Source organism: Macaca nemestrina, chromosome 6 (assembly GCF_043159975.1).
Source record: "Macaca nemestrina isolate mMacNem1 chromosome 6, mMacNem.hap1, whole genome shotgun sequence".
Classification (NCBI taxonomy): Eukaryota; Metazoa; Chordata; class Mammalia; order Primates; family Cercopithecidae; genus Macaca; species Macaca nemestrina.
Window position 1 is genome coordinate 48,732,230 of NC_092130.1, and position 25,275 is coordinate 48,757,504.

At 35.7% G+C, this 25,275-nt stretch overlaps 1 protein-coding gene across 3 annotated transcripts in view; it reads left to right on the top strand.

The window, feature by feature from the left end:
* The window catches only part of LOC105467191 (folliculin interacting protein 1), a 158,939-nt gene that overhangs the window by 96,038 nt on the left and 37,626 nt on the right, over positions 1-25,275 (top strand). For all 3 annotated transcript variants that reach the window (XM_011716665.3, XM_011716668.3, XM_011716666.3), the window contains 3 exons: positions 1,905-2,106; positions 7,115-7,200; positions 24,877-25,023. In XM_011716665.3, the coding sequence (XP_011714967.1) occupies positions 1,905-2,106; positions 7,115-7,200; positions 24,877-25,023 (435 nt within the window). The remainder of the gene's footprint in view (positions 1-1,904; positions 2,107-7,114; positions 7,201-24,876; positions 25,024-25,275) is intronic.

Here is a 25,275-nt window from a genome sequence, read left to right on the forward strand (position 1 = left end):
TTGTTGTGCAACCATCATCACCATCCAACTCCAGAACTTTTTCCTCTTCCCAGCTGAAACTCTGTATCCATTGAGCATAACTCCTCATTTCTCCCTTCCCTTCCTCTTCTAACCACCATTCTATTTTCTGTCTTTATGAATTCATACAAGGTACGAATGAAATCATACACTGCTTGTCCTTTTGTGTCTGCCTTATTTCATTTAGCATAATGTCTTCAAGGTTTATCGATGTTGTAGCATGTGTCAGAAATTCATTCCTTTTTATGACTGAATAACATTCCATTGTACGTACATACCACATTTTGTTTATCCATTTATCTATTGATGGACACTTGGGTTGCTTCCACTTCTTAACTATTGTGAATAATGCTGCTATGAACATGAGTGTGCAAATACCTGTTCAAGTCCCTGTTTTCAGTACTTTTGATTATATACCTAGAAGTGGAATTGCTGGATCATATGGTAATTTGTTTTTTAAATTTGTGAGGAACTGTCATGCTGCACACTGTTTTCCATGGTTACTGTCCCATTTTACATTCCCACCAGCAATGCACATTGGTTCCAATTTTTCCATATCTTCACCAGCACTTATTTTCTGTTTTTTTGATAATAGCCATCTTACTGGGTCTGAAGTGGTTCCTCATTGTGGATTTTATTTGTATTTAATAATTAGTGAAGTTGAACATCTTTTCTATTCTTTTCTTTTCTTTCCTTTTTGAGTTGCCCAGGCTGGAGTGCAGTGGCACAGTCACGGCTCACTGCAGCCTCAACCTCCCTGGGCTCGGGTGATCCTTCCACCTCAGTCTCTCAAATAACTGGAACTACAGGCTTGCCACCACGCCTGGCTAATTTTTTTTTTTTTTTTGTAGAGATGGAGTTTCACCATGTTGCCCAGGTTAGTAGAACTTCTGGTCTCAAGTGATCCACTTGCCTCAGCCTCCCAAAGTGCTAGGATTATAAGCATGAGGCACCACATCCAACTTGAGCATCTTTTCACATTCTTATTGGCTATTTGTATATCTTTTTTGGAGAAATGTGTATTTAAGTCCTTTGCCCATATTATAATTGTATTTTTTTTGCTTTGTTGGTGAGGTGTGGAAAATCTGTATATATTTTAGATATTAATCCCTTATCAGGTATATGATTTGTAAATTTTTTTTACATTCTGTGGGATGCCTTTTTACTACATTGATAGCGTCTTTTGATGCACAGAAGGTTAAATTTGTATGTCGTCCAGTTTTTTTTTTCCTTTGTTGACTGTGCTTTTTTGTGTTATATCCAAGAAACCATTGCCAAATCAGTGTCATGATGCATGACGCCTTTACCCTTTGTTTTCTTCTAAGAGTTTTATGTTCAGGTCTTTGATTTATGTACTACATGTTTTGATATTTCAGTTTTTCATGTTTTTATTTTGGCAAGGTAATTCATTCTTGAAAGATTTTTTTAATCTACATTAAGTACAACTGTAGATACTAAAAGTTCTTGTTTTCTCTTCTTTTTTATTTTCTTTATTCCTTCATCTTTGACTTTACTGCTGAAATCAAAAACAGAGACCAGAAGGTCCTAGAACAGGGAAAAGATTGTACCAGACTCATCTATAAATCTTAAAATTTAGCCACTTTTTGGTTGATTATGAATTTGGATTATGTACTTCTTTAGTAACTTCTCATTGGACCAAAAAATGTTCCCAATCTGACTCTGTAGTAAAATTTCTTACAAAAACGTGAACCTGAAAGAATAGCCAGTAGATTTCTTAAAGAGATATACAATTGGTATGAAATTTTAGGTTTGTTTGATAAAACAGCAGAAGACTTAGCTTTCCTACATTTAATTAGCAAGAAGATTTAATTATGAATTTAATTATTTTTATTTTTGTAAATTAAAAAAAAACATTTATTTTTAAGGTCTATAGAAGAAAGCTTTAATCTCTCAGATGAAAGCTGTGGCCCTAACCCAGGAATTGTGAGGAAAAAGAAGATTGCAATTGGGGTAATCTTTTCGTTATCCAAAGATGAAGATGAAAATAACAAATTTAATGAATTCTTTTTTTCACATTTTCCTCTCTTTGAAAGCCACATGAACAAATTAAAGAGTGCAATAGAACAGGTAAGCACAGTTATTTATTTATATCTTTTTCTTTTAAAATCTTACTCTCCTGATTAAGCATTATATTTATTCATTTGGCAGAAAAATTAACAGACATTGTGCATGTGTCCTATAAAGTGCTCTGGTGGATGCAAATAGATTGAACCCTTTTTAAGGTGCTTACTGTCTAATAAAAGATGTAAGATCATTCATCTATTTGTTGTGTAAATAAATATTTGAGGGCCTAAAATGTGGTAGACACCATTCTACCAATTAAAGCGAAGAGATAAAAGCAACACTTCTGATCTCATGGGACAAATAAACACGTGAATATAGATGTATGTAGTAAGTCCTGTGGAGAAAAATAAAATGGAGAAAGGTATGTAAGGAATCCTGGAAGGAAGGATTACTTATAGGCTAGTCAGGAATGCCCCTTATTAAAGGACATGTGAATGTGGTCCGGAAATACGGAGCAAGTGAGCTACAACCATCTGGAACAAGATATTCCAGGCAGGGGCAAAGGCCTTAGTGCAGGAGTAAGCCTGATACTTAAGCAGCATTACGAAGCCAAAGTGCCTGGGTTGAAGTGAGACTAGATCATGTAGGGCCTTATAAGATACCATTGTAAGAACATTAGCATTTATTCTTACGAAAGTATGAAAGATGGGAAACCATTGGAGGGTTTTGAGTGGAGGAAGAATGACATTATTTATGAGGATCACTCTTACTGCTGGTGGATAATAGATTTCTAGGAGCAAAAGTAGATGTTGTGAGACCAATTAGCATACCGTTGCAGTAATCCAGGTGACAGATGATGAATACTCAAACCACTTTAGTGATTGAATTGGTAAGAAATATAAATAGCCAGTGTGAATAGCTGGTGTACTGAATTGGCATATCGGAGAAAAAACAATTAAGGTTGACTCTAAGATTTTTTTAGCAAGCAGTTAGAAGGATGAAGTTGCCAGCATTGAAGTGAGAAAGACTGCAAGCAAAACAGATTTGATGAAGGAAGATGGTTTTTTTATATTTGCATCCTGGACATCCAAGTGTTTTTATAAGTCTAGAGTTTACCAGAGAGGTCATCAGTGTATAGATGGTATTTAAAGCCATAAAACTGATTGAGATTGGCAAGAGAGGACAGAGAATGGTAAGCCTGAGTTGTGGTGCATTTTAACATTAAGAGTTTGACGAGATGAGAAGGAACCAGCAGAGGAGAAGGAAAAGGATTGGCTGTTCAATTAGGAGAAAAAACAAGACTATTCTTTTGGGGAAGCCAAATACAGAAAGTATTTCAAGGAAGGATTGATCACTTTTGTCAATTGCTACTGAGATAGTATATACAATACAAATATGTAAAGTAAATTGTGAAATATTAGAATCTAAGCTAAAAAGGAAGGACAAACAAAAGTTTTTTTAGAAATTGGGGGGAAAGTGAAATGACTTCCTATTGGGAAGAAGTTCATTTGGACTGCATTTTGAAGGATGTACAGGATGTTTTGAAACATAAAGTTCTGAAAATCGAATATAGCAGAATAGCAAGAAAATTGACATTCTTGCCTCCCGAAAGGAACACAGTAAACTCATTGCTGAAAAATCTTATGTAGGCCTTTTCTATACATATTGTACTTTTACTTGGTAGGGATTGTGCTGTGTCTACATTTTTCAAATTATATGCTCATTTAAGAAAACTCAGATTGTGCAACATGGCAAGACCCTGTCTTTACCAAAAAAAATTTAAAAATTTGCCAGGCATGGGGGTGCACACCTGTAGTCTCAGCTACTAGGGAGGATGAGGCAGGAGGAGCGCTTGAGCTCAGAAGGTCAAGGCTGTAGTGAGTTGTGATTGTGCCTCTGCACTGTAGCAACAGAATGAGTCCCTATCTCAAATAGTAAAATAAAAAACACCATTGTCACATACACATTTCTCAAGTTATTGTAAATGGTTCTCACATATGTTTTAGTAGGTCTTCTCAATTGAAGTAATAGTTTCCCTGTTAGGCCATTTCTACTTTTTCACAATTGTTGCTACCCTACTGTTAACATCTTGGTGAATTTTCCAGATTATTTTTTAGAGGAGATTCCCAGAAGTTGAGCTGATAAAATCAGTGGCTATCACCAGAGTTTTTTGCAACAGTCTGTGGAGGGGAAAGGATATGAAGAGGAATAGTGAGAGGTACAACTGGCGAAGTTAATGAGGACCTGATGACAAAGAATGTAGAGTGCTTGCCAGGGAGTTCTGACTTTTTCTTTAAGGCTGTTTGCAAGTTATACTTTGGAGAGATTAACTTGGCAGTGTGTTTTGTATATGGCTGCTGAAACGAGCACTTGGTAGTGTGTTTTGAAGAGACTGGAATAAGAGACGAGAGGTGGGTAGACCCGTTAGAATGGTTTAGAAAGGATGTATCTCAATAACTCATTAGTGACTAAGGATCATCTGCCTCTAGAGAAGACATAGATGTTAGTTATTCATATTGAATATGTCAAAAAATAGTTCATTAGCAGTACTTTTTTATTGAACACATGAGTAAAGGCCATTTTCATTTACCTTTTCTTAAGTTAGACACTGATTACATTTCTTCAATTGACTGCTCTCACATTTTGTAGTCTAGCCAAAGTCATCACACACAGTAATAAGTTGTGGGTGAACTGACATTTTGAGTTAGTTTGAAATAGGCATTATAGAACTCATTAAAGATTACTTTTCAAGTGTTTTCATATTTTAACACTTTGATAATTCTGTAATCTAAAGCAGCAGTCCCCAACCTTTTTGGCAACCAGGGACCAGTTTTGTGGAAGATAATTTTTTCATGGACAGGGCTGGGGAGGGGGGCAGTTGCCATGGTTTCAGAGGCATTAGATTCTCATAAGAGCGTGCAACCTAGATCCCTTGCATGCACAGTTCACAATAGGGTATGCACTCCTATGAGAATCTAATGCTGCCCCTGATCTGACAGGAGGCAGCGATCAGACGGTAATGCTCGCTCACTCACTTGTTCGACCCAATTCCTGACAGGCCACTGACGGGTACTGGTCCACGACCCAGGGGTTGGGACCCCGACCTAAAATGTACATTGTTAATGCTTATAGTTGTTTGGATATTTGTTCAATTGTAGTATCCCATTTTTTATTAAAGCTGAAAGATAAAATTAAACGAATGCTTTTACATAAGTGAATGGGACTTAATTTTTAAAGTTCTATAGTAGTTACTTAATGATAGAATATTATTAAGAATAGAAAATAATAGTGAATAGTGTACCATCCAAAGAAGTTATCTTCTAGGGCCAGTTTTCAAACTTTTTTTTAATAAAAGTATGAATTTTGTTTCTGAACACCTTGGCAATTATTTTGAAGTCTTCTACCTTTTGAGATTTGTGAAAAATAGCATTCCTGATAAGATTGAGGAAGAACGCTGCTAAATTCTAGCAAAATAATATTCACTTCTTTATAAATTGCCAGTAACTTAACAGTTTGAAAAAACATGAGTATGTTTTACTTTTACCCTCTGAAGCTTTCGGGTGTACAGGAACATGATTTCTGGCCTGAAGTAGGCTGACATCTTAATTGTGTTTTTTAAACAATATTTAATCACTTTGTAATTACATAAAGAATACAGAATTCAATTCTCTTTGAAAAAGTATAAAAGATTAAATTCTTTTTGACCTCCATATCCTAATCCTGATCCCCTTTTTGTCTACCTAGATTAAGGCTTTTCAACCTTGGCTAAATGTATTTTAAGAAAGCAAATATTGGCTGGGCATGGTGGCTCATGCCTATAACCCCAGCATTTTGGGAGGCCGAGGTGAGCAGATCACGAGGTCAAGAGATCAAGACCATCTTGGCCAACATGGTGAAACCCCGTGTCTACTAAAAAGACAAAAACGGGGCATGGTGGCATGCACTTGTAGTCCCAGCTACTCGGGAGGCTGAGGCAGGAGAATCGCTTGAACCCGGGAGGCAGAGGTTGCAGTGAGCCAAGATTGCACCACCACTGCACTCCAGCCTGGCAACAGAGGGGGACTCTGTCTAAAAAAAAAAAGCAAATATTGCTATTATCTTTAGATATCTTACTGTAGAATCTTTATATTCCTTTTTTTTTTTTCCCCCCGAGACAGTCTTACTCCATCACCCAGGCTGGAGTGCAGTGGCATGATCTCGACTCACTGCAACCTCAGACTCCTGGATTCAAGCGATTCTCATGCCTCAGCCGCCTTCGTAGCTGGGATTACAGGCGTGTGTCACCACATCTGGCTAATTTTCATATTTTTAGTATAGACAGGATTTTGCCATGTTGGCTAGGCTGGGCAAATCTTTAGAAAAGAGTTAACAGGGCTGGGTGCGGTGGCTCACGCCTATAACCCCAGCACTTTGCGAGGCTGAGGTGGGTGGATCACGAGGTCAGGAGTTTAAGACCAGCCTGGCCAACATGGTGAAACCCCATCTCTACTAAAATTATAAAAATTAGCCAGGTGTGGTGGCAGGCGCCTGTAATCCCAGCTACTTGGGAGGCTAAGGCAGGAAAATTGCTTGAACCCAGGCAGCAGAGGTTGCAGTGAGCTGAGATTGCAGCATTGCACTCCAGCCTGGGCAACAGAGTGAGACTCTGTCAGGAAAAAAAAAAAAAAAAAGAGTTAATAGAAGTGTTATCTGTGAAATATAAGCGTAAAACCATGAGTAGTTGTTACTGAGTTGTTGTTATTATGTCTTGTTCTGTTTGGGAAAAATAAGTTTTTTTATAACCCAGAAACTGTCAATATCAGTTTTTTTATGTGTTGACAGTCGTCTGCAGTTTTAAAAATAAGAGATTGAAAACAGTTGAAAATTTTGAATTTTGTTCAACCATTCATTAATTACCAAATGTGTAGAAGAAAAAGCCACAATAAATGCATTTACCTTCTTTATTTCTTTCTCGATAAGAATTTTGGTAGAGCGTTGTATAAATATGTGACTCTGTCTAAAAAAGACTCCTTTTTCCATGTTTTGCTCATGATTAACATAAGAATTAACTATCTTAATGATTGTTTTCAAGGCTATGAAAATGAGCCGGAGATCAGCTGATGCCAGTCAGAGGAGTTTGGCATATAATCGAATAGTTGATGCCCTAAATGAATTCAGGTACATATTCCCCAGCTTTCCATAACGCAGTAATTCATAGTGTACACAGGAAGATTTATTTCTTTTCTTTAATTTGTTCTAATAAAATTTAATTTCTTTGTCCTATAGTCATATGATGGTGTAATTCAGTAGACCATTGGCTTCTATGTTATTACATCTCAAATGTGCTTGAGAGTCAAGCACATTGAGAGCCGTCAGTGGTATGTTTTTCAGTATTGGGCCATTTGACAAGCAAATATGACCAGGAAAGACCCTTGTTCTAGCAAAAGTATGCTTTGTTCTCTCTTGGGATCCTAGATGTCGGGACTGTTAAGTGGTATTTAACCAGTGGTAGTAATCAGATATTCTTGAATACAGGAGATACAAGGATATATGGATATAAGGAACATGAACTTGATATTCTAAATGGCTTTGTTGCTTGATCGTTTCTCTAGATATGGCACAGTGAATAGTCCTTCCGCCAGGGTTTTCTGGCTCAACAAAGCTTGTACCTGAAGTCCCAACAACTACTGTAGCTGTCTTCTAACTATGTGACAAACATACATATTACAAATGATCTTATGTTGGGAATTATACTAACTGACTGGTATGTCTCCCTTGACAAGAGGTTCGGTTTAGGTCTACTTCATTTTCTCAATCTTTCCTCTGTTAGACTAAAGAGATAGTATAGCACAGGGAGTGAAAACTAAGACTCTAGAATCTGTCAGACAGATGTGGGTTTTAACCCTGGCTCTGTCATTTACTACCTCTGGTGATCTTGGGCAAGTGCATTAGCATTTTTGACCCCTAGTTTTCTAGTATAAAATAGGTAAATTCAATTTAGTAATAATCTAATAGATTGTTATAAGGATCAAATGAGATTGTGTGTGTAAGGTGCTTAGCAGAATGCTTGACCTTAGTGGCACCATTCTTTTCTTCTTTTTTTGAGGTGGAGTCTTGCTCTGTCACCCAGGCTGGAGTGCAGTGACGTGATCTTGCCTCACTGCAGCCTCTGCCTCCCGGGTTCAAGCAATTCTCCTGCCTCACCCTCCCCAGTAGCTGGGATTACAGACGCATGCCACCATGCCTGGCTAATTTTTTTTTATTTTTAGTAGAGATGGGGTTTCACCGTGTTGGCCAGGCTGGTCTCAAACTCCTGACCTCAAATGATCCGCCTGCTTTGGCCTCCCCAAGTGCTGGGATTACAGGCATGAGCCACCGCACTTGGCCTATGGTAAACATAACCTACAGCAGTGCTTCCCAACTTACGTTACTTATATCATATCTTAACAATTTTGCCAAATTTATGTATCATGTATACTTTTTAAATTTAGTGTTTCTCTTTAAATTTGATCATCTTTTATACCTAAATAAATTTATTTCAACATGAAACTTTATTATCCTAGATAGGGAAACAATATGCTTTACCATAATAAAACTAGCTATAAAAATAAATTTATAGTAACTAAAATTAAAAATGTGTATCTGGGCAGGGCGTATTGGCATGTGCCTGTAATCCCAGTACTTTGGGAGGCCAAGGTGGTTAGATTGCTTGAGCTCACGAGTTTGAGACTAGCCTGGGCAACATAGTGAGACCCTGTCTCAACAATGATAGTAATAATAAATGTGTATTTATATACCACATTATGTACACTGTGTACCACTGTGTAAATTTTATTGTTACCAGTAGTCTATGTACCTTACTTTTAGAAAAACCAAATATTTTTTTAACTGACAACTCTGTGGTCTCTTACTGGGGCAGGGATCTTCTAGATTGTTGTTTGTTTAAATGGACCGTCACATCTTGGAGTGAAAGGCTGTTTTAGCTTGTGAAACTGCAGGATTGCTATGATGAAACTGTAGGCATGCCATACATATACATAAAATTTTAAAACTTTTAAAATATATAAAACTTTTTTAAAAACTGAGCTAAAGAGTGGTAGATTTAAATTGAAGAAATTTACTTTATGACTATTGTATAATAATCATTTACTTAACTCAATTATTGAGAAAGAGAATAATGTCTACTCATTCATTTGGTTTATGCATCATAATGTTTAGGATAAAAGACATGAAAAGCTAGTTAAATGTGTCTTACTGTTCTGTACAGTAAACTCAGTGGTTAGGGGAAATGTAGAGAGAAACAGGATTTAATTTCAACTTATGTTATTTTTTGGTATTAGAAAGAAATAATTTGTACAGGCAAAAACTATATTTGAGATGATATTTCTGCCATATATTAATTTTATTTTAACGTTAATTTTAGGCTTTTTTTTATTATATGAAGCATGCTAACAAATAACAACTTAATATTTTTATTGTGGTAAAAAATCTATAACATTAGATTTAGCTTTATAAATCATTTTTTAAGTGTACAGGTCAGTAGTGTTAAGCATATTCACATTGTTTTGAAATCAATCTCTAAAACTTTTTCATTTTGGGACACAAACTCTAGTGATACAGTAATCAGTGTGTTTTTTTTTTGTTCACTGGCATCTTCACTCTTTATATCTGAATTATATGCAAAGTTATTCACAATTTCATTTCTTCGTACTTAAACCTTAAAGGTTGAGATTATCACATTTTGGGTGCCATTCATGATTAAATAAAAATGTTATATAAATGTTTCTTATAGATGAAGAATAGCAGAAATCAAATACATTTGCAGAGGAAATTTAGAGCAATTTTTATGAGCTGTCCAATGTGTAGTCTACTTTGGCTTCATAACTTCTCAATTTGTATAGCCCTGTTTGTGTGTTTCTGGAAGTTATGTGAAAACACGAAATTTGATGATTTTACAAATGTAAGATAGAAATAATTTTAACATCAGGATTATTTGCTTGAGATGAGAATTTCTTTGAGTTGTATTGTTTTAATATAAATGTTTAGGTATCTTCTTTATGATTTAGGAAGTAAATTATACGAAGTTGCTTAAACCAAATGTTAATGGTTTAGGCCTGCCTAGGATACATATCCTCACCATTGATTTGATATTTCAGTAAGTATTCTACAGTTGAGAAAAAAGAAGCCCATATTAAGCTCAAGATAAGTGGTTTTCTGTTTTCTCAATGTTGAACATAATTTTTGAAAGCAGGTAAATTGTAGGTGGTGGAATTCTAGCCAGCCAGCAGACATTTTATGTGACTACTGCGTTTTTTAAATAAACATTTGAACCTTTAGGCCTGTAGGCCAGATAAGCTTTCTTTAGGCTTTATCTCTCTCAGTCAGTTGTATTAACCCATATATTGTATAAGTTTATTCCTGCTGGGCCTCTGAAGATTATTAGTTTGTACTTCTGTTTTAGGAGTTGGTGATTTATAGCCATTAATCTAGACCTTATTCTTTTTTAATTTGTAGTGCAGTCTGATTTTCGTGCATCTTCTGATACTATCCATGTTTGTGTCTGAAGAGCTAGCCCTGCACAGGCTGAATAATGACTATCTCTTCTTTCTTTTCTTCTGGAATGTTGTGAGTGGGAGTAGGGGACAGCAAAACGAAACAGTAACTAAATGGTAAATTCTAAGACATGCCTATCTCTTAGATTCTGTAGTTCTTGGCCAGTCTATTATCAGTTAAGAGTATAAATAGCTGTAAGTAACTTTATTTTCCCAGTTTGATGCATGCGTTTGTGCACGCACACGCCCACGCACACAATGAATAGACTTAATTTGAACAGTTTCAGATCTACAGACAAATTGAGCAAATAGTAGTTTTTTCATATAGCCCTCTCCCACAACCTACAGTTTTCCCAGTTAATGCTTTATTTATTTATTTGAGTCAGTGTCTCACTCTGTGGCCCAGGCTGGAGTGCAGTGGCATGATCTCAACTCACTGCAGCCTCTGCCTTCCAGGGTTCAAGCGATTATGTGCCTCAGCCTCCTGAATAGCTAGGTTTATAAGCCTGCACTACCACACCTAGCTAATTTTTATATTTTAAATAGAGACGAGGTTTCACTATGTTGGCCAGACTGGTGTCAAACTCCTGGTGTCAAGTGATCTGTGTGCCTTGACCTCCCAAAGTGCTGGGATTATAGGTGTGAGCCACCACACCCGGCCTCAGTTATTAATGTATTATATTAGTATGATATATTTGTTAAAACCAGTGAACTAATGTTAATACATTATTATTAACCAAAGACCAAAATTTACCTTAAAGTTTACTCTGTTGTATAGTTCTATGGTTTTTATTAAATGTATGATGTCATATACACAATTATAGTATCATATAGAATAGTTTCACCACCCTAAGAATCCCCTGTGCTTTACCTGTTTATCCCTACTCACTAACTGCTGACAACCCCTGTTCTCTTTATTTCTTTACTGTCTCTATATGTTTGTCAATTCCAGAAGGTTGTATGCTTGAAATCATATACTATGTGGACTTTTCAGACTGGCTTCTTTCACTCAGCCAGTCTTTCATAAGATTCTTCCTTGGTAGTGGTGGTGTTATTGCTTTTGTTTTTACCTAATAGCTGATTTCTTTTCATCACCGAGTGATATTCCGTTATATAGATGTAACCCAGTTTGTTTATTCATTTTCATTCACCTATTGAAAGATATCTTACTTATAGCTTTTGGTGATTATGAATAATACTGCTATAAATATTCATGTTTGGGGTTTTATGTCAACATGTTTTCAACTCAGTTGGAAAAATACATAGGAGCATGATTGCTGGATATTATGTAAAAATTGTGTTTAGCTGTGTAAGAAATGATCAAACTGTCATCCAAAATGACTGTACCATTTTGCATTCCCACCAGCAACTAGAGTTGCTGTTGCTCTCCAAAGAGTCAGGTAGTGATGTATCATTATTGTTTTAATTTGAAGTTTCCTAATGGCATATGTTGAGCATCTTTTCAAATGCTTATTTGCTGTCTGTGTATCTTTTTTGGTGAGGTGTCTGTTTGGGTTTTTTGTCCTTTTTAAGTTGGCCTTTTTTTTCTTATTGTTGAGTTTTGAAGATTCTTGTTGTTGTTTTGTTTTGTTTTGGATACCAGTTCTTTGTCAGATTAAAGAAAATACTTTTTACCAGTTTGTGGCTTCTTATTCTTATAACAGTGTCTTTCACAGAGCAGTTTTTAATTTTAATGCAGTCCGACTTAACAATTTTTCTTTCTTGTATAGTATTTGGTGCTATATCTAAAAATTCATCGCCTAACCCAAGGTCATTTAGATTTTCTCCAGTGTAATTTTCTGTCTACTTTATAGTTTTGCATTTTATGCTTATAACTATGATCCATTATGAATTAATTTTATGAAAACTGTAAGGTCTTTGTCTAGATTCATGCTTTTACATGTGGATGTCCAGTCGTTGCAGCACCATTTGCTGAAAATACTTTCTTTTCTCAATTGAATTACCTTTGCTCCTTTGTCAAAGATCAGTTTATACTCTAGTTGTGTGAGTCTGTTTGGGGGCTCCCTGTTCTGTTCTGTTCTGTTCTGTTCTGTTCTGTTCTGTTCTGTTGATCTCTGTGACTATGTATATATATTTGGCCATTACCTTGCTTTTGTTGTTTTTTTAGTTGACAGGTAAATATGGTGTATCTTTACAGTGTATAAAATGATGTTTTGATATGTGTACACATGTGGAATGGCTCAGTCAAGCTATTTAACGTATCTGTTACCTCACGTAATTATCATTTTTGTCATTAAAAAGACCTAAAATCTACTGTCTTAGCAATATTCCAGTATATAGTATTATTATTAACTGTAGTTGCCATGATGTGTAATAGATCTCTTGAGCCCTGAAATTTTTTTCTTTTTTTGTTTTTTTGCTTTTTTGTTTTTTTGTTTTAAGACAGTCTCACTCTGTCCTCCAGGCTGGAGTACAGTGGTGCAATTTTGGTTCACTACAACCTCCACCTCCCGGGTTCAAGTGATTGTCATGCCCCAGCTTCCCAAGTTGATGGGACTACAGGTGTGTGCCACCACACTTGGCTAATTTTTGTATTTTTAGTAGAGGCAGGATTTTGTTATGTTGGCCAGACTGGTCTCAAACTCCTGGCCTCAAGCAATCTGCCCACCTTGGCCTCCCAGAGTACTGGGATTACATGCATGAGCCCCCATGCCAAATTCTGTGTCCTTAGACCAGCATCTCCTTTATTTCCCAATCCCCATGCTATCTTAATTACTGTATCTTTAGAGTAAATCTTGAAGTTCAGTAGTAACAGTCCTCCAACTTTGTTTTTATTCTTAAGTATTATGTTGATTATTCTGGGTCTTTTTTGTTTCTATATAAACTTTAACATCAGTTTGTAGGTGTCCACAAAATAACTTGCTGGGATTCTGACTGGGATTGTGTTGAATCTATGGATCAAATTGGGAAGAACTGACATTTTAACAATAGAGTCTTCCTATGCATTATCATGGAAACTCTTCCCATTTATTTAGATCGTCTGATTCCTTTCAACAGAATTTTGTAGTTTTCCTCATATAGACTCTGTATATATTTTCTTAGATTTATACTTGTTTTTTGGGGGGGCAGGGGGAAGGAACCTAATGTAAATGGTATTGTTTTTAATTTCACATTTCAGTTGTTCATTGCTGGTCTACAGGAAAGCAGTTGACTTTTGTATATTTACATTGTTTTCTGCAACCTCATTATAATCATTTATTAGTTCCAGCAGTTTTTGTTTTCTTTTGGTTGATTCTTTGAAACTTTTTATATAGAAAATCAAGTCTTCTATAAATAGTTTTATTTCCTTTCCACATGTATACTTTTTCTGTCTTCCTTCTTTCCTTCCTTCCCTCTTTTTTCTATCTTTGTGTCTTTCTTACGGCCCTAGCTATAACTTCCAGTATGATATTGAATGAGAGTTGTGAGAGGACACATCTTGACCTTGCTCCCAGTCGCAGGGGAAAAACATCCTGTCTCTCACAGGATGTTAGCTGTAGGTTTCTTGTAGATATTCTTTCAGGTTGAGGTAGTTCCCCTCTATTCTTTGTTTGCCAGGAGTAGATAATTATTGATTCAATTTTTAAGTAGACATAGGCTATTCAAGTTACCTGTTTCACCGTCTGTGAGTTTTGGCAGTGCGTGTTTTTCAAAAAATTGGTTCATTTCATCTAAGTTTGTGGGCATAGACTTGTTCATATAATCCCTTAATTCTCCTTTTAATTTTCATTGTATCTGTAGTGATACCCCTCTTTTTGTTTCTGATATTTATAATTTGTTTCTTTTTGTGTTTTTTTTTTTAGTTTCCTGGATAAAGGCTTAAAAATTTTACTGATCTTTTCAGAGAACCAGCTTTTGGTTTTGTTGATATTCTCTCTTGATTTTCTGTTCAATTACAATAATTTCTGCTCTAGATTTTACTATTCCTTATCTCTTGAATGCTTTAGTTTTATGCTGCTGTTTGTCTAGTTTCCTAAGATTAAAGCTTAGATCGTTGATTTTAGATCTTCTTTTCTGATATATGTATTCAATACTATTAATTTCCCTTTAAGCACTCCTTTTGCTGCATTCACAAGAATTGATAAGTTGAATTTACATTTAGTTCAAAATACTTTAAAATTTCTTTCACAATGTCTTCTTTGACTTATGTGTTATTTAGATGCATGTTGTTCAATCTCCAAGTATTAGGGGATTTTCCAGTTATCTTTTTCCTACTGATTTCTAGTTTCATTGTGATTTGAGAATATACATTGTATGATTTCTATTATTTTAAATTTGCTAAGGTGTGCCTTATGGCCTAGAATGTGGTCCATTTTGGCAAATGTTCCCTGTCAGCATGGGAAGATTGTGTATTATCCTGTTTTTGGATGAGGTATTGTATAAATGTTAATTAGATTCAGTTGACTGATGGTACTGTTCAGCTCTATTATATCCTTACTAATTTTCCCTGTACTGCTTCACAGGGAGTGCACATACTTCATAACAAAATATTCCAATTTTCCCTCACATCACATCCCTTGTAACATTGCTGTCATTCAATTTAATTTTCCATTAGCTATGATCGTTCAATATGTTGTCATTTTTATTACCCTAAACAATTATTTTTCTATTAAGTCAGTTTAGGATAAGGAAAATGAAAGACTTTATTTTACATTTATTACTTTTCAAATTCTCTTTTTATGTAGATTTGCGTTTCTAACCTGTTTTCTCTGAAAAATATCTTTTAATGTATCTTAAATATCATTTTTTCTGCCATCAAATCTCTCAGTTTTTGTCTGAGGAAGTCTTTCTCTTTTCCTTTTGAATTATTTTGCTGGATACAGAATTCTATTGTTTTTCTTTCAATGTTTTAACCATTTTTCCCTAGTCTCTTTGTTTGCATAGTTTCTAACAAGAACTCTAATGCAGTTCTTACTCTTCTATAGGTAAGGTTGTTTTTGTCCTTCTTACTTCTATTAAGATTTTTGTCTTTGGTTTTCTGCAGTTTGAGTATGATATATATAGGAGTAGATTTGTTGGTATTTATCCTGCTTGGTGTTCTGTGAGCCTCCTGCATCTATGGTTTGTTGTCTGTTAGTAATTTTTTTTAAATTCTAAGCTATTATTCATATATTTTACTTCTCCATTTTGTATTATTACATGTATATTTTTGTAATTATACCACAGTTCCTGGATATTATTTTTTATCCTTTATTCTCTTGGCTTTTCAGTTTGGGAGTTTTTATTGACATACCTTCAAGCTCATTGATTGTTTCCTTGGTCATGTCCAGTCTGCTGATGTGCCTATCAAAAGCATTCTTTATTCCTGCTCCTGTTTTTTTTTTTTTAATTGCTAGCATTTCCTTTTGATTTTTTGGCTTTCCATCTCTCTGTTCCATGCTCATCTGGTGTTGCATGTTGTCTTTTGTAAACATTAGAGCAACAGTAATCATAATATATATTATATAAAATAAACATATTTATCATAATTTTCAATTCCCATTCTGATAATTCTAAAATCTTTGGCAAATTTGAGTTTGATTTTGATGCCTACTTTGTCTGTTCAGACTAGTTTTTGTTGCTTTCCAATTTTTTGTTGATAGCTATATATGATGTGTTAGGATATAGGAACTGAGTTTAATAAGATTTTAGTATGAAGTTTTATATTAACCTAGCAAAGGAACCTTAGATGTGTTTAATGTTTGCTGTAGCGTTAGTTGTAGGTGCCAGAAGCTTCGATTTCCCATGGTTTCCTTTTTTTTTTTTTTTTTAAATTTTAAACTCCTCTTTCTTTTGTTTTCCCCAGGAACTACTTTGAATAAATTCTGTGTCCTACAGCTCTTTTAGTTGTAATCTGCATTTGTTACACTGGAGCCATATTGATATGGAAGTAAGGTGTTGGAGAGAAGAAGGGGAAATGTTCTGTAATCTTATAATTAAATCTGATTTTGTTTTTTTTTAGTCTGAATTTCCGGGATGTGACCTTTGGAAGTATTTCTTAGCCATCCCTCTCCCTGCTGCCTTTTTTTCCTTTCAGAGGCCAGCCAGGAAGGCTGCTCCTCTCTCAAGTTAGATAAGGCTCTGGTAAAGTAGTTTTATTTGGAGAATGCTCTAGGAATATTTCAAAACTGTTACTTTGTCACTACCTCTGTCCAAAACATAGCCAGATGTTTCTCCGATTTTCACCATGAAAATCTGGTAGTACCCCATGAAAGTGGGGGAGGTCTCCCTAAGACTAGGCCCCTAGGAGTTTTTGTCATTGAGAGGAATTCACACTCAATCTTCATCAGTTAGTCAATTACTATTTAAGTGCTCCTACTGGTTTTTGGTTCCAAAGGCTTCTGCTTCAGGTAAGTTGATCTCAGTTGTCATTCACTGTATTTACCCATTTTTTTCAGTTTTCAGGGTGATGGTTTTCCCTCTGTCCTCAGTTCGGTGATGTAACTAAGAAAAGTCATTGATTTTTCAGTTCCTTCAGTTTTTTTCCGTGTTCTAAGAACAAGAATAATGACTTCCAAGCTCTTTCCAGGTCAAAGCTGAAATTGGAAGTTCAAATATTTTTAAATCAATATTTTAATGTAAGGACACATTGAATTGAAGTAAGATTTAAAACTTTGTTGAGTTAAAAACTGAAATTGGGCCAGGTGTAGTAGCTCATGCCTGTAATCCCAGCACTTTGTGAGGCCAAGATAGGTGGATCGTTTGAATCCAGGAGTTCAAGACCAGCCTGGGCAACATAGTGAAACTCTGTATCTACAAACAATACAAAAATTAGCCAGGCTTGGTGGTGCATGCCTGTAAACCCAGCTACTGGGGAGGCTGAGGCATGAGGATCAGTTGAATCTGGGATGCAGAGGTTGCAGTGAGCCGAGATTGCGCCATTACACTCTAGCCTGGGTGACAGAACAAGACTGTGTCTCAAAAAAGAAAAAGAGCCAAACAAACCACAACCTAAATTGATCTAGACTTTTCTTTGGAATTTAAATTACATAGTAAACCTATGCTTTTTTTTTTTTTTTAAAGAAAAAAAAAATCCATTCAGGTACTACTGTCACTAGAGAAGTATAATGAAAACTGTTTCCCAAACTCCTGGAGTGTGAATCAGTAGGTATGGGGCTAGCATCTATATTTCACAAACTCTTTTGGAAATAACTGGCTTAAACTTTATTCAAGGGCTGAGCTTGGTGGCGCATGCCTGTAATTGCAGTACTTTGGGAGGCCATGGTGAGACGATTGCTTGGAGTTTTGAGACCAGCCTGGGCCAAAAAAGCAAGACCCTGTGTCTGTTAATGGCACAACAGGGTGACTATAGTCAATAGTAATTTAATTGTACATTTAAAAGAAACTAAAAGGGTATGATTGGATTGTTGGTAACAAAGGATATATGCTTGAGATGGTGGATACCCCATTTATCCTGATATGATTATTACACATTGTACCCCATAATTTATATACTTATACAATGTACCCACAAAATTTAAAGTAAAAAAAAAAAAGACCTCATCTCTATAAAGTAAAAATTTTCAAAGTAGCCAGCTCAAGTGGCATGTGCCTGTAGTCTCAGCTACGTAGGAGGCTGAGGCTTGGCAGGATTGGTTGAGACTAGGTATTCAAGGTTGCAGTGAGTTGTGATTGTGCCACTACACTTCAGCCTGGGTGATAAGAGTGAGACCACATCTCTTTAAAAAAAGAACAAAACTCTTTTCAAGGAGAAAAATTACCAAATTGTATCTTCTCTGCTACTGTAATGGAACTATAATCCTTGTCTTACACAATTGCTGTTCAACTCTTAGCAGGGATGTCAGAGTCAGCATTTGAGAGCAGTTTTGTATTGAAATTAAGAGCAATTTCTGGTTCTTAAGAGTGATTGTATATGCAAAGGAAGGTATCTGTATGTTTTATTGAAATCAAGACATTTTGAACCTAATATCCTGATAAGCTAAATACTATCAGTTGGGTAAAATTGGTTATTTATTATTCCTGATGGTTTATGACAGCTTTACTCTGTATACATTCCCTTGTAGCCCAGTGCATGTGCCACAGTGCCTGTGCTATTTACATAGCTGGAAGATTGAACTTAACCACAATTCAAACGCGCGCGCGCGCGCGCGCACACACACACACACACACACACACACACACACACACACAACTAGAGTGGTTTCTCTACCTATAAAATAGGCCTCTTATGAATGTAAGTAGTAGTTGAGAACTATGAAAAGTTATAGCCTTGTATTTTTCTAAATTTAATCTATAGTTGGAATTTTTTTTTTTTTTTTTTTTTTTTTTTAAGTCCAGTGAGGCAGGATTGCTTGAAAGCTTACTCAAAGATTCTTAAGGAGCCAGGTGCGGTGGCTCACTCCTGTAATTCCAGCACTTTGGGAGGCTGAGGAAAGTGGATCATCTGAGGTCAGGAGTTTGAGAACAGCCTGGCCAGCATGGTTAAACCCTGTCTCTACTAAAAATACAAAAATTAGCTGGGCAGTGGCGGCTGCCCAGGATCCTCTTGCCTCAACCACCCACAGTACTGGGATTACAGGCATGAGCCACCATGCCTTGTCTGGTTTAAGTTGTTTTAGTTTACTTTATTTACACCAGAATTATTATAAATATGTTTTATTGAAATCAAGACATTTTATTTTATTTATTGAAATCAAGACATTTTAAATTTTGTGGGTACATTGTAAGTATATGTTTTCAATAGTTCTTTTTGCTTATTTCCTTGAAAGAATCCTTCAGGATTCTTTTTGAGTATCACTTATGGCATTAGTATAAGACAGTGAATCTTTGCCCTTGAACTTGCAGTTAATTATACTATTGGATTGACAAATTCTTTTCTGCAGTCACAAGCTTTGTGGTAAAGGCCAAAAGTCTCTGGTTGGGCTCTGAGGAAACACTGTCATTATAGATCCAGCTGAGGTTACCAGAATAGTAGATACTGTTGTAAGACTCCTTCCAAACAGGATACTGATCTTGCTCTTGGATTTTAAAAGACTTTTTTATTTTTCAAAATTTTAATTAAATACTTGTGAGTCAATTGCTATGGTATTGGATAGTACAAATGACCTAGACTTAGACTTTTCAAAATTGCCTGGAATTTACAACATGTGAGTTATAAAATCTATAAAAGTATATGTCACGATTATGTGCCTTTCCATTTGTATTGTTTGATTATTTTGCTTTAGTTGCTGTGCAAATATGAAAGTTGTATTAAATATTCTTATAATATAATTTTCAATAGGAGGTATACCTATATAAGGTATATAGGCACATGTTCCTAGTTTAGATCAAACAGGGTCTAATGCTCTGCCTTCTTGTTTTAACTCTCATACTGTTAACAATTGTACTTTTTTGACCTTTATTTAGTGCCAAATTTTTTGCGTTTTTGTGCTTTTTGTTAGTGACTTTGCTGTTAAAAATGGCTTCCAAATGTAGTGCCGAAATACTAATACTCAGTGTAAGAAGATTGTGATTTACCTTACAGAAAAAATACATTAGATAAGCTTCCTTCAGACATTATTTATGGTGCTGTCAGCCATGAATTTAATATTAGTGAATCAACAGCATCAGATAAGATGTCCTTAAACAGAGAGGCACATCAAGGTTATGTGTTGAGGGTTTGATGAAAATGTGACCAGAGGCTCATAGGAACCTGTTTTATTTTTCTTAGGGGCAGTGGTTCAGTGGTAATTCAGTGCTTGAATGGACTTTATAGAACATAACTACCTCAAATAATAAGAATAGACCTGCAGTCAGCCCTTTATATCTGTGGGTTCCACATCTGCAGATCAGCCAACCTCGGATCAAAATAGTTGAAAAAGAAAAAACAATAAAAATTAACTGCAATTTAAAAAATACACATTAAAAAACCAACGCAGTATAACAATTATTAACATAGTATTTACATTGTATTTGGTATTATAAATAATCTAGAGGTGAGGTGCGGTTTTTTTGTTTTTTTTTTTTTTCAAGATGGAGTTTCGCTCTGTTGCCCAGGCTGGAGTACAGTGGCGCAATCTCGGCCCACTGCAAGCTCCGCCTCCTGGATTCACGCCATTCTTCTGCCTCAGCCTCCCAAGTAGCTGGGACTACAGGCGGCTGCCATCACACCCAGCTAATTTTTTTTTTGTATTTTTAGTAGAGACAGGTTTTCACCATGTTAGCCAGGATGGTCTCAATCTCCTGACCTTGTGATCTGCCCGCCTCGGCCTCCCAAAGTGAGATGGTTTTAAGTACAGGAGGATGTACATGGGTTATATGCAGATAGGATGCCATTTCATAAGGGATTTGAGCATTCATGGATTTTGGTAACCATGGGAATTCTGGAACCAATCCCCCGAGGACACAGAGATAAATGTATTTCTTAAATTAAGGGATTATTTAAAATTAACAATGACATAATCTTTAAAGTAAATGATTATTTGAGATCAAGTGATTAGTAAATTATGGGCAGTTGAGAAGAGGAAGGAAATTATTTACATGTATACAGAAACCATGAAAGCTAGAGAAGCAGGAAGCATGTTTAGTTAACATTGCTGCCTAACAAAGACGAAGTCTTTAGATTTTTACATAGACCCTAGGTACATCAAAGAAAACTAAATCAGGCCCACAGTTTCCTCCCAACTAAAAGAGTCTTTCATTGTCTGGGCACAGACTGGGAAAAATAAGGGGACAGATTACTGAAAGTATTTGCTTTTCTTACCATTGAATGATAGGGCACAATTATTAGTGAGGAAGAAAGAAATAATTTCTAGAATAAACCATTACTTCTAGATTTTTTTTTTTTTTTGAGACGGAGTCTTGCTCTGTTGCCCAGGCTGAAGTGAAGTGGTGCAATCTCAGCTCACTGCAACCTCCGCCTCCCGGGTTCAAGTGATTCTTGTGCCTCAGCCTCCTGAGTAGCTGGGATTACAGGCACTCACCACCACACCCAGCTAATTTTTGTATTTTTAGTAGACAGGGGGTTTTGCCATGTTGGCCAGGCTGGTCTTGAACTCTCGACCTCAGATGATCCGCCCACCTAGACCTCCCAAAGTGCTGGGATTACAGGCGTGAGCCACCGCACCTGGGCATTACTTCTAGATTGTTAATGATAACAACGTAGAGTTGTATATAGTGAGAAGCACTGTTGTGTAGTTAATTTCTTTGCCTTCTTTATACTTGACAACACTCTGAGGCCATAGCATATGTAATACTTTTAAACAAATAAAATACTAAAATAGTAAAGCAAAGGCCCTCAGTGGACCACTAATACCAGTATTTGTGATCTGGCTCTGTCCCATGACACATAGACTTATAGTAGACGGTAATATGTTGAAGAAACTCATGAAAAACTCTTAAATGATCAGCGTATTTGTTTATTTATACATTGTTTCTTTTAATCAAAAAGTATATGCACATGATTAAGAAACAAAAATTTCTGAAAGGTCTAATAATTAAAAACAAATGAATCCTATCCTACCCACCCCATTCTTCCCAGACACGTTCTCTTTTTAACTATTAGTTATTTCTTGTTATTTACCTCCGTATTATTAAAAAGTATACATAATGTTGCTGTTTCCTGATTTATCAGTTTTAGATCATATTTATTTTCTGACATGATATATGAGTTTACACCTGTTCCTTGGTCTTTTATCATCTCAGTATTGTTATGGCACCATCATGTTCTTCAGCTCTGGTAATTTTTCTGCTTTCTTTTACTATTCATTCTGTTTTCTCTCTGGAATTCTTTTTTTTTTTTTTTTTTTTTAGAAATTGGTAAATTGGTACTCCTGGATTGTTCTGTGTTCCTTTTTTTTCATATTTTCCTTCTCTTGTTGTGAATGTTTTGTTTTTCTATCCCTTCTATGCTTTTTTTCATTTCAGCAAATTTTCGATGCTTTCTTATTTTTGGATAATCCTTTTCTTTGAAAATTAGATTCTCTGCCATATTCTTTAATTTTAATGTACATTAGAGTTTTGTTTAAAAGTTTTCTTTCATTGTTTGCATTATTTCTGTTTTCCTCTGGAGTCATTTTATATGGGTGAGTGTGTGTGTGTTTCTGTTGTTGTTTCTTTCTCTTCTTAGAGGCTTTCTCTAAATATCAGTGTTTTTGCTTGTGCTCTGTAGTTGAGAATGAGATAACAAACTGTAGGTTAGGAATTCTGTGCATAATCAGGCTTTTGACTGGAGACCTTCATCTCAGGGCAGTGTTTTTCAGTGTTTTTCAATTATCATTACCTGAAGAAGCATATTTAGTTATTTTTCCCCTAATCTTTGCTCCTCTCATACCACCCCCCCATCCCATGAAGATTTAATACTACAAGATATAGTCTATATCTGATTATATACTCTGAAAGATACAAATGTCAGGAAGAGTTTGGAAAAGGTCATTCCTCTGGGCCATTCAACTGCCATATCTGCTCTCTTCTATCTGTAGTCATTTTCTGGGGAAGTGGAGAGGAGGTAGGGAGCTGCCAACCATTTATGGACTTTGAATTAGTCTCCCAATTTTCAGTACTGTATCTCAGCTCCTGTCATGACTTTCCCCAAAATTTGTGAGTCTTGAGCCTCTTCTTGCTTTAGTGGGGCAAATTAGCTCCCCTTTGTCCATGTCTCCGTCTGTGATACTATGACCTTATAAATTCCTCTACTCTGCTACTTCAGTGACAATTCCACCCTATGTTTGTCTTCCAGAATTTCATGAAATCTCTATTTTAATTTTCAATAATAGTTTCTTGGCAATTTTTTTTAATTAATTATTTTTTAAATAATAGAGACAGGGTCTCGCTATGTTCCCCAGGCTAGTTTTGAACTCTGGGCTTAAGCAGTCCTCCTGCCTCAGTCTCCCAAACAGCTGGGTTTACAGGTGTGAGCCACCGCACCCAGACGGTTCCTCTCTAATTCTGTTTGTTGCACTGGTTTATCTGTTTTCAAATCTTTAGGTGGTGTTCATTTGGGGCCTCAGAAACTGAAGAGAGGATACACATTTGTCTTCAGTTTTCCATCATATCTGGACACCTGTAATAAGCTTTAAAAACAAACATTTTCATATATTCCTAGTTTGTATTCTAGTCATATTTGCTCTATAATATACCTTTGCATTTATTTTAAAATTCTTAGCAATGATTGTATGTTCTACAGAGAGCTCATTAAAGTGACCTGTTTTTATTGTTTCTATCCATTGTAATACATCATGTTTATATTGTTTCAAATTCAAGAAAACTTGTAGAGGCAAGATAATTATTCTCTTTTTTGGCTCCTAGGTGTTAGACAGTTATACTGAAGTTGGTATTAGAATTTGTGGAAATCTCAGAGAGCAGTATTGCACAATACAATCTCAGCTGTCAGCCACATGTGGCTGTTTAACTTAATTAAAATAAATTCACTTCCTTTATCATACTGGTCACATGTCATGTGTTCAGTAACCACATACAGCTAGTGGCTACACTGTTTCAGACAGTGCAGGTTTCCATCATTGCCAGGTTCTACTAGACAGCATTATTTTAAAGAGTAGAAAGTAGGGCACCATTCTGTAGTTCTGCCAGACTGACTAGTTTCTTAAGCCTAAGGCTTTGCAGGAGTTGCTTAGTCTAGTAAATGTATAGGGCTTTGCTAAATAGATAATGATGTAAAAAGAAAATAATTAACATCTTGAAAGTATGCTTTGAAGCCTTCAGGAGAAAGTATAAGTCACAGGACTAACTATTGTCTAAATTAGTCCAAGAGACAGCTAAGAAAGCACTATGCTAATTGTGTGATAATCTTTTCTTGTGTTGATTCAAGGAAACACTGTAGAAGGTTGAGAGAGTCATAAAATATACCTTGTATGTATAGTGTTCTCACTGTCCTGAAGAACATTATACTAGAGTCTTAGCATAGGCAACAAAATGATGCAGATAAACTGTTGTTTTGAGTGGGTAGATGGATAAGCCGTTACTTCATTTAGAATATTTTCCTTTTGTATATGTAGTTGATTATTTGCAGTATATTTAAGTACAGCATACCCCTTAGAAATGTGGAGTTGGAAGGGGCTTTAGAAATTATCATGGTATCCTTTCATTTTACAGGTATGGGAAACAAATGCTTAAAGCAGGGAAATAATTTACTCTGGGGCACACAGTCACTGGTGGGGAGAGCCAACACCAGAACCAACATATTTTGAGACTATTTCCCATGGTACTGTGTTGTTGATAAGGAAGGAAGGACTTGGTCCACTGTCTTTTCTCAAAAGCTTTAATAATGTAGGTGTAAGGCCGAAGCTGGCAACATAAACTTAAAATTATTTTAAGAGTATGTAACTCTGGGAACTATACATTTCATAATGTGTCTTCCTCTTTTTAGAACAACAATTTGTAATCTTTACACGATGCCACGAATTGGAGAACCTGTCTGGCTTACAATGATGTCGGGGACTCCAGAAAAGAACCACCTTTGCTATCGTTTCATGAAGGAGTTCACTTTTCTAATGGAAAATGCTTCCAAAAATCAGTATGAATTTATTTATTTATTTATTTATTATAACTAGATATTGTAATCAAACTCAATTACAGATGTGGAAAAATCATCCATTATCTTTGAAATTATATTATTAATCAAAATTAATAATCAGAATTCTAAAAAATAATTAAATGATAGGGTATGGAAGAATATTACAGAACCTTATGAATGAAAAGCAGTGAAAATGTCTGTAATTATGTAATTAAAATTCCTGACATAGAATTGTCTGAGGCTGCCCATTTT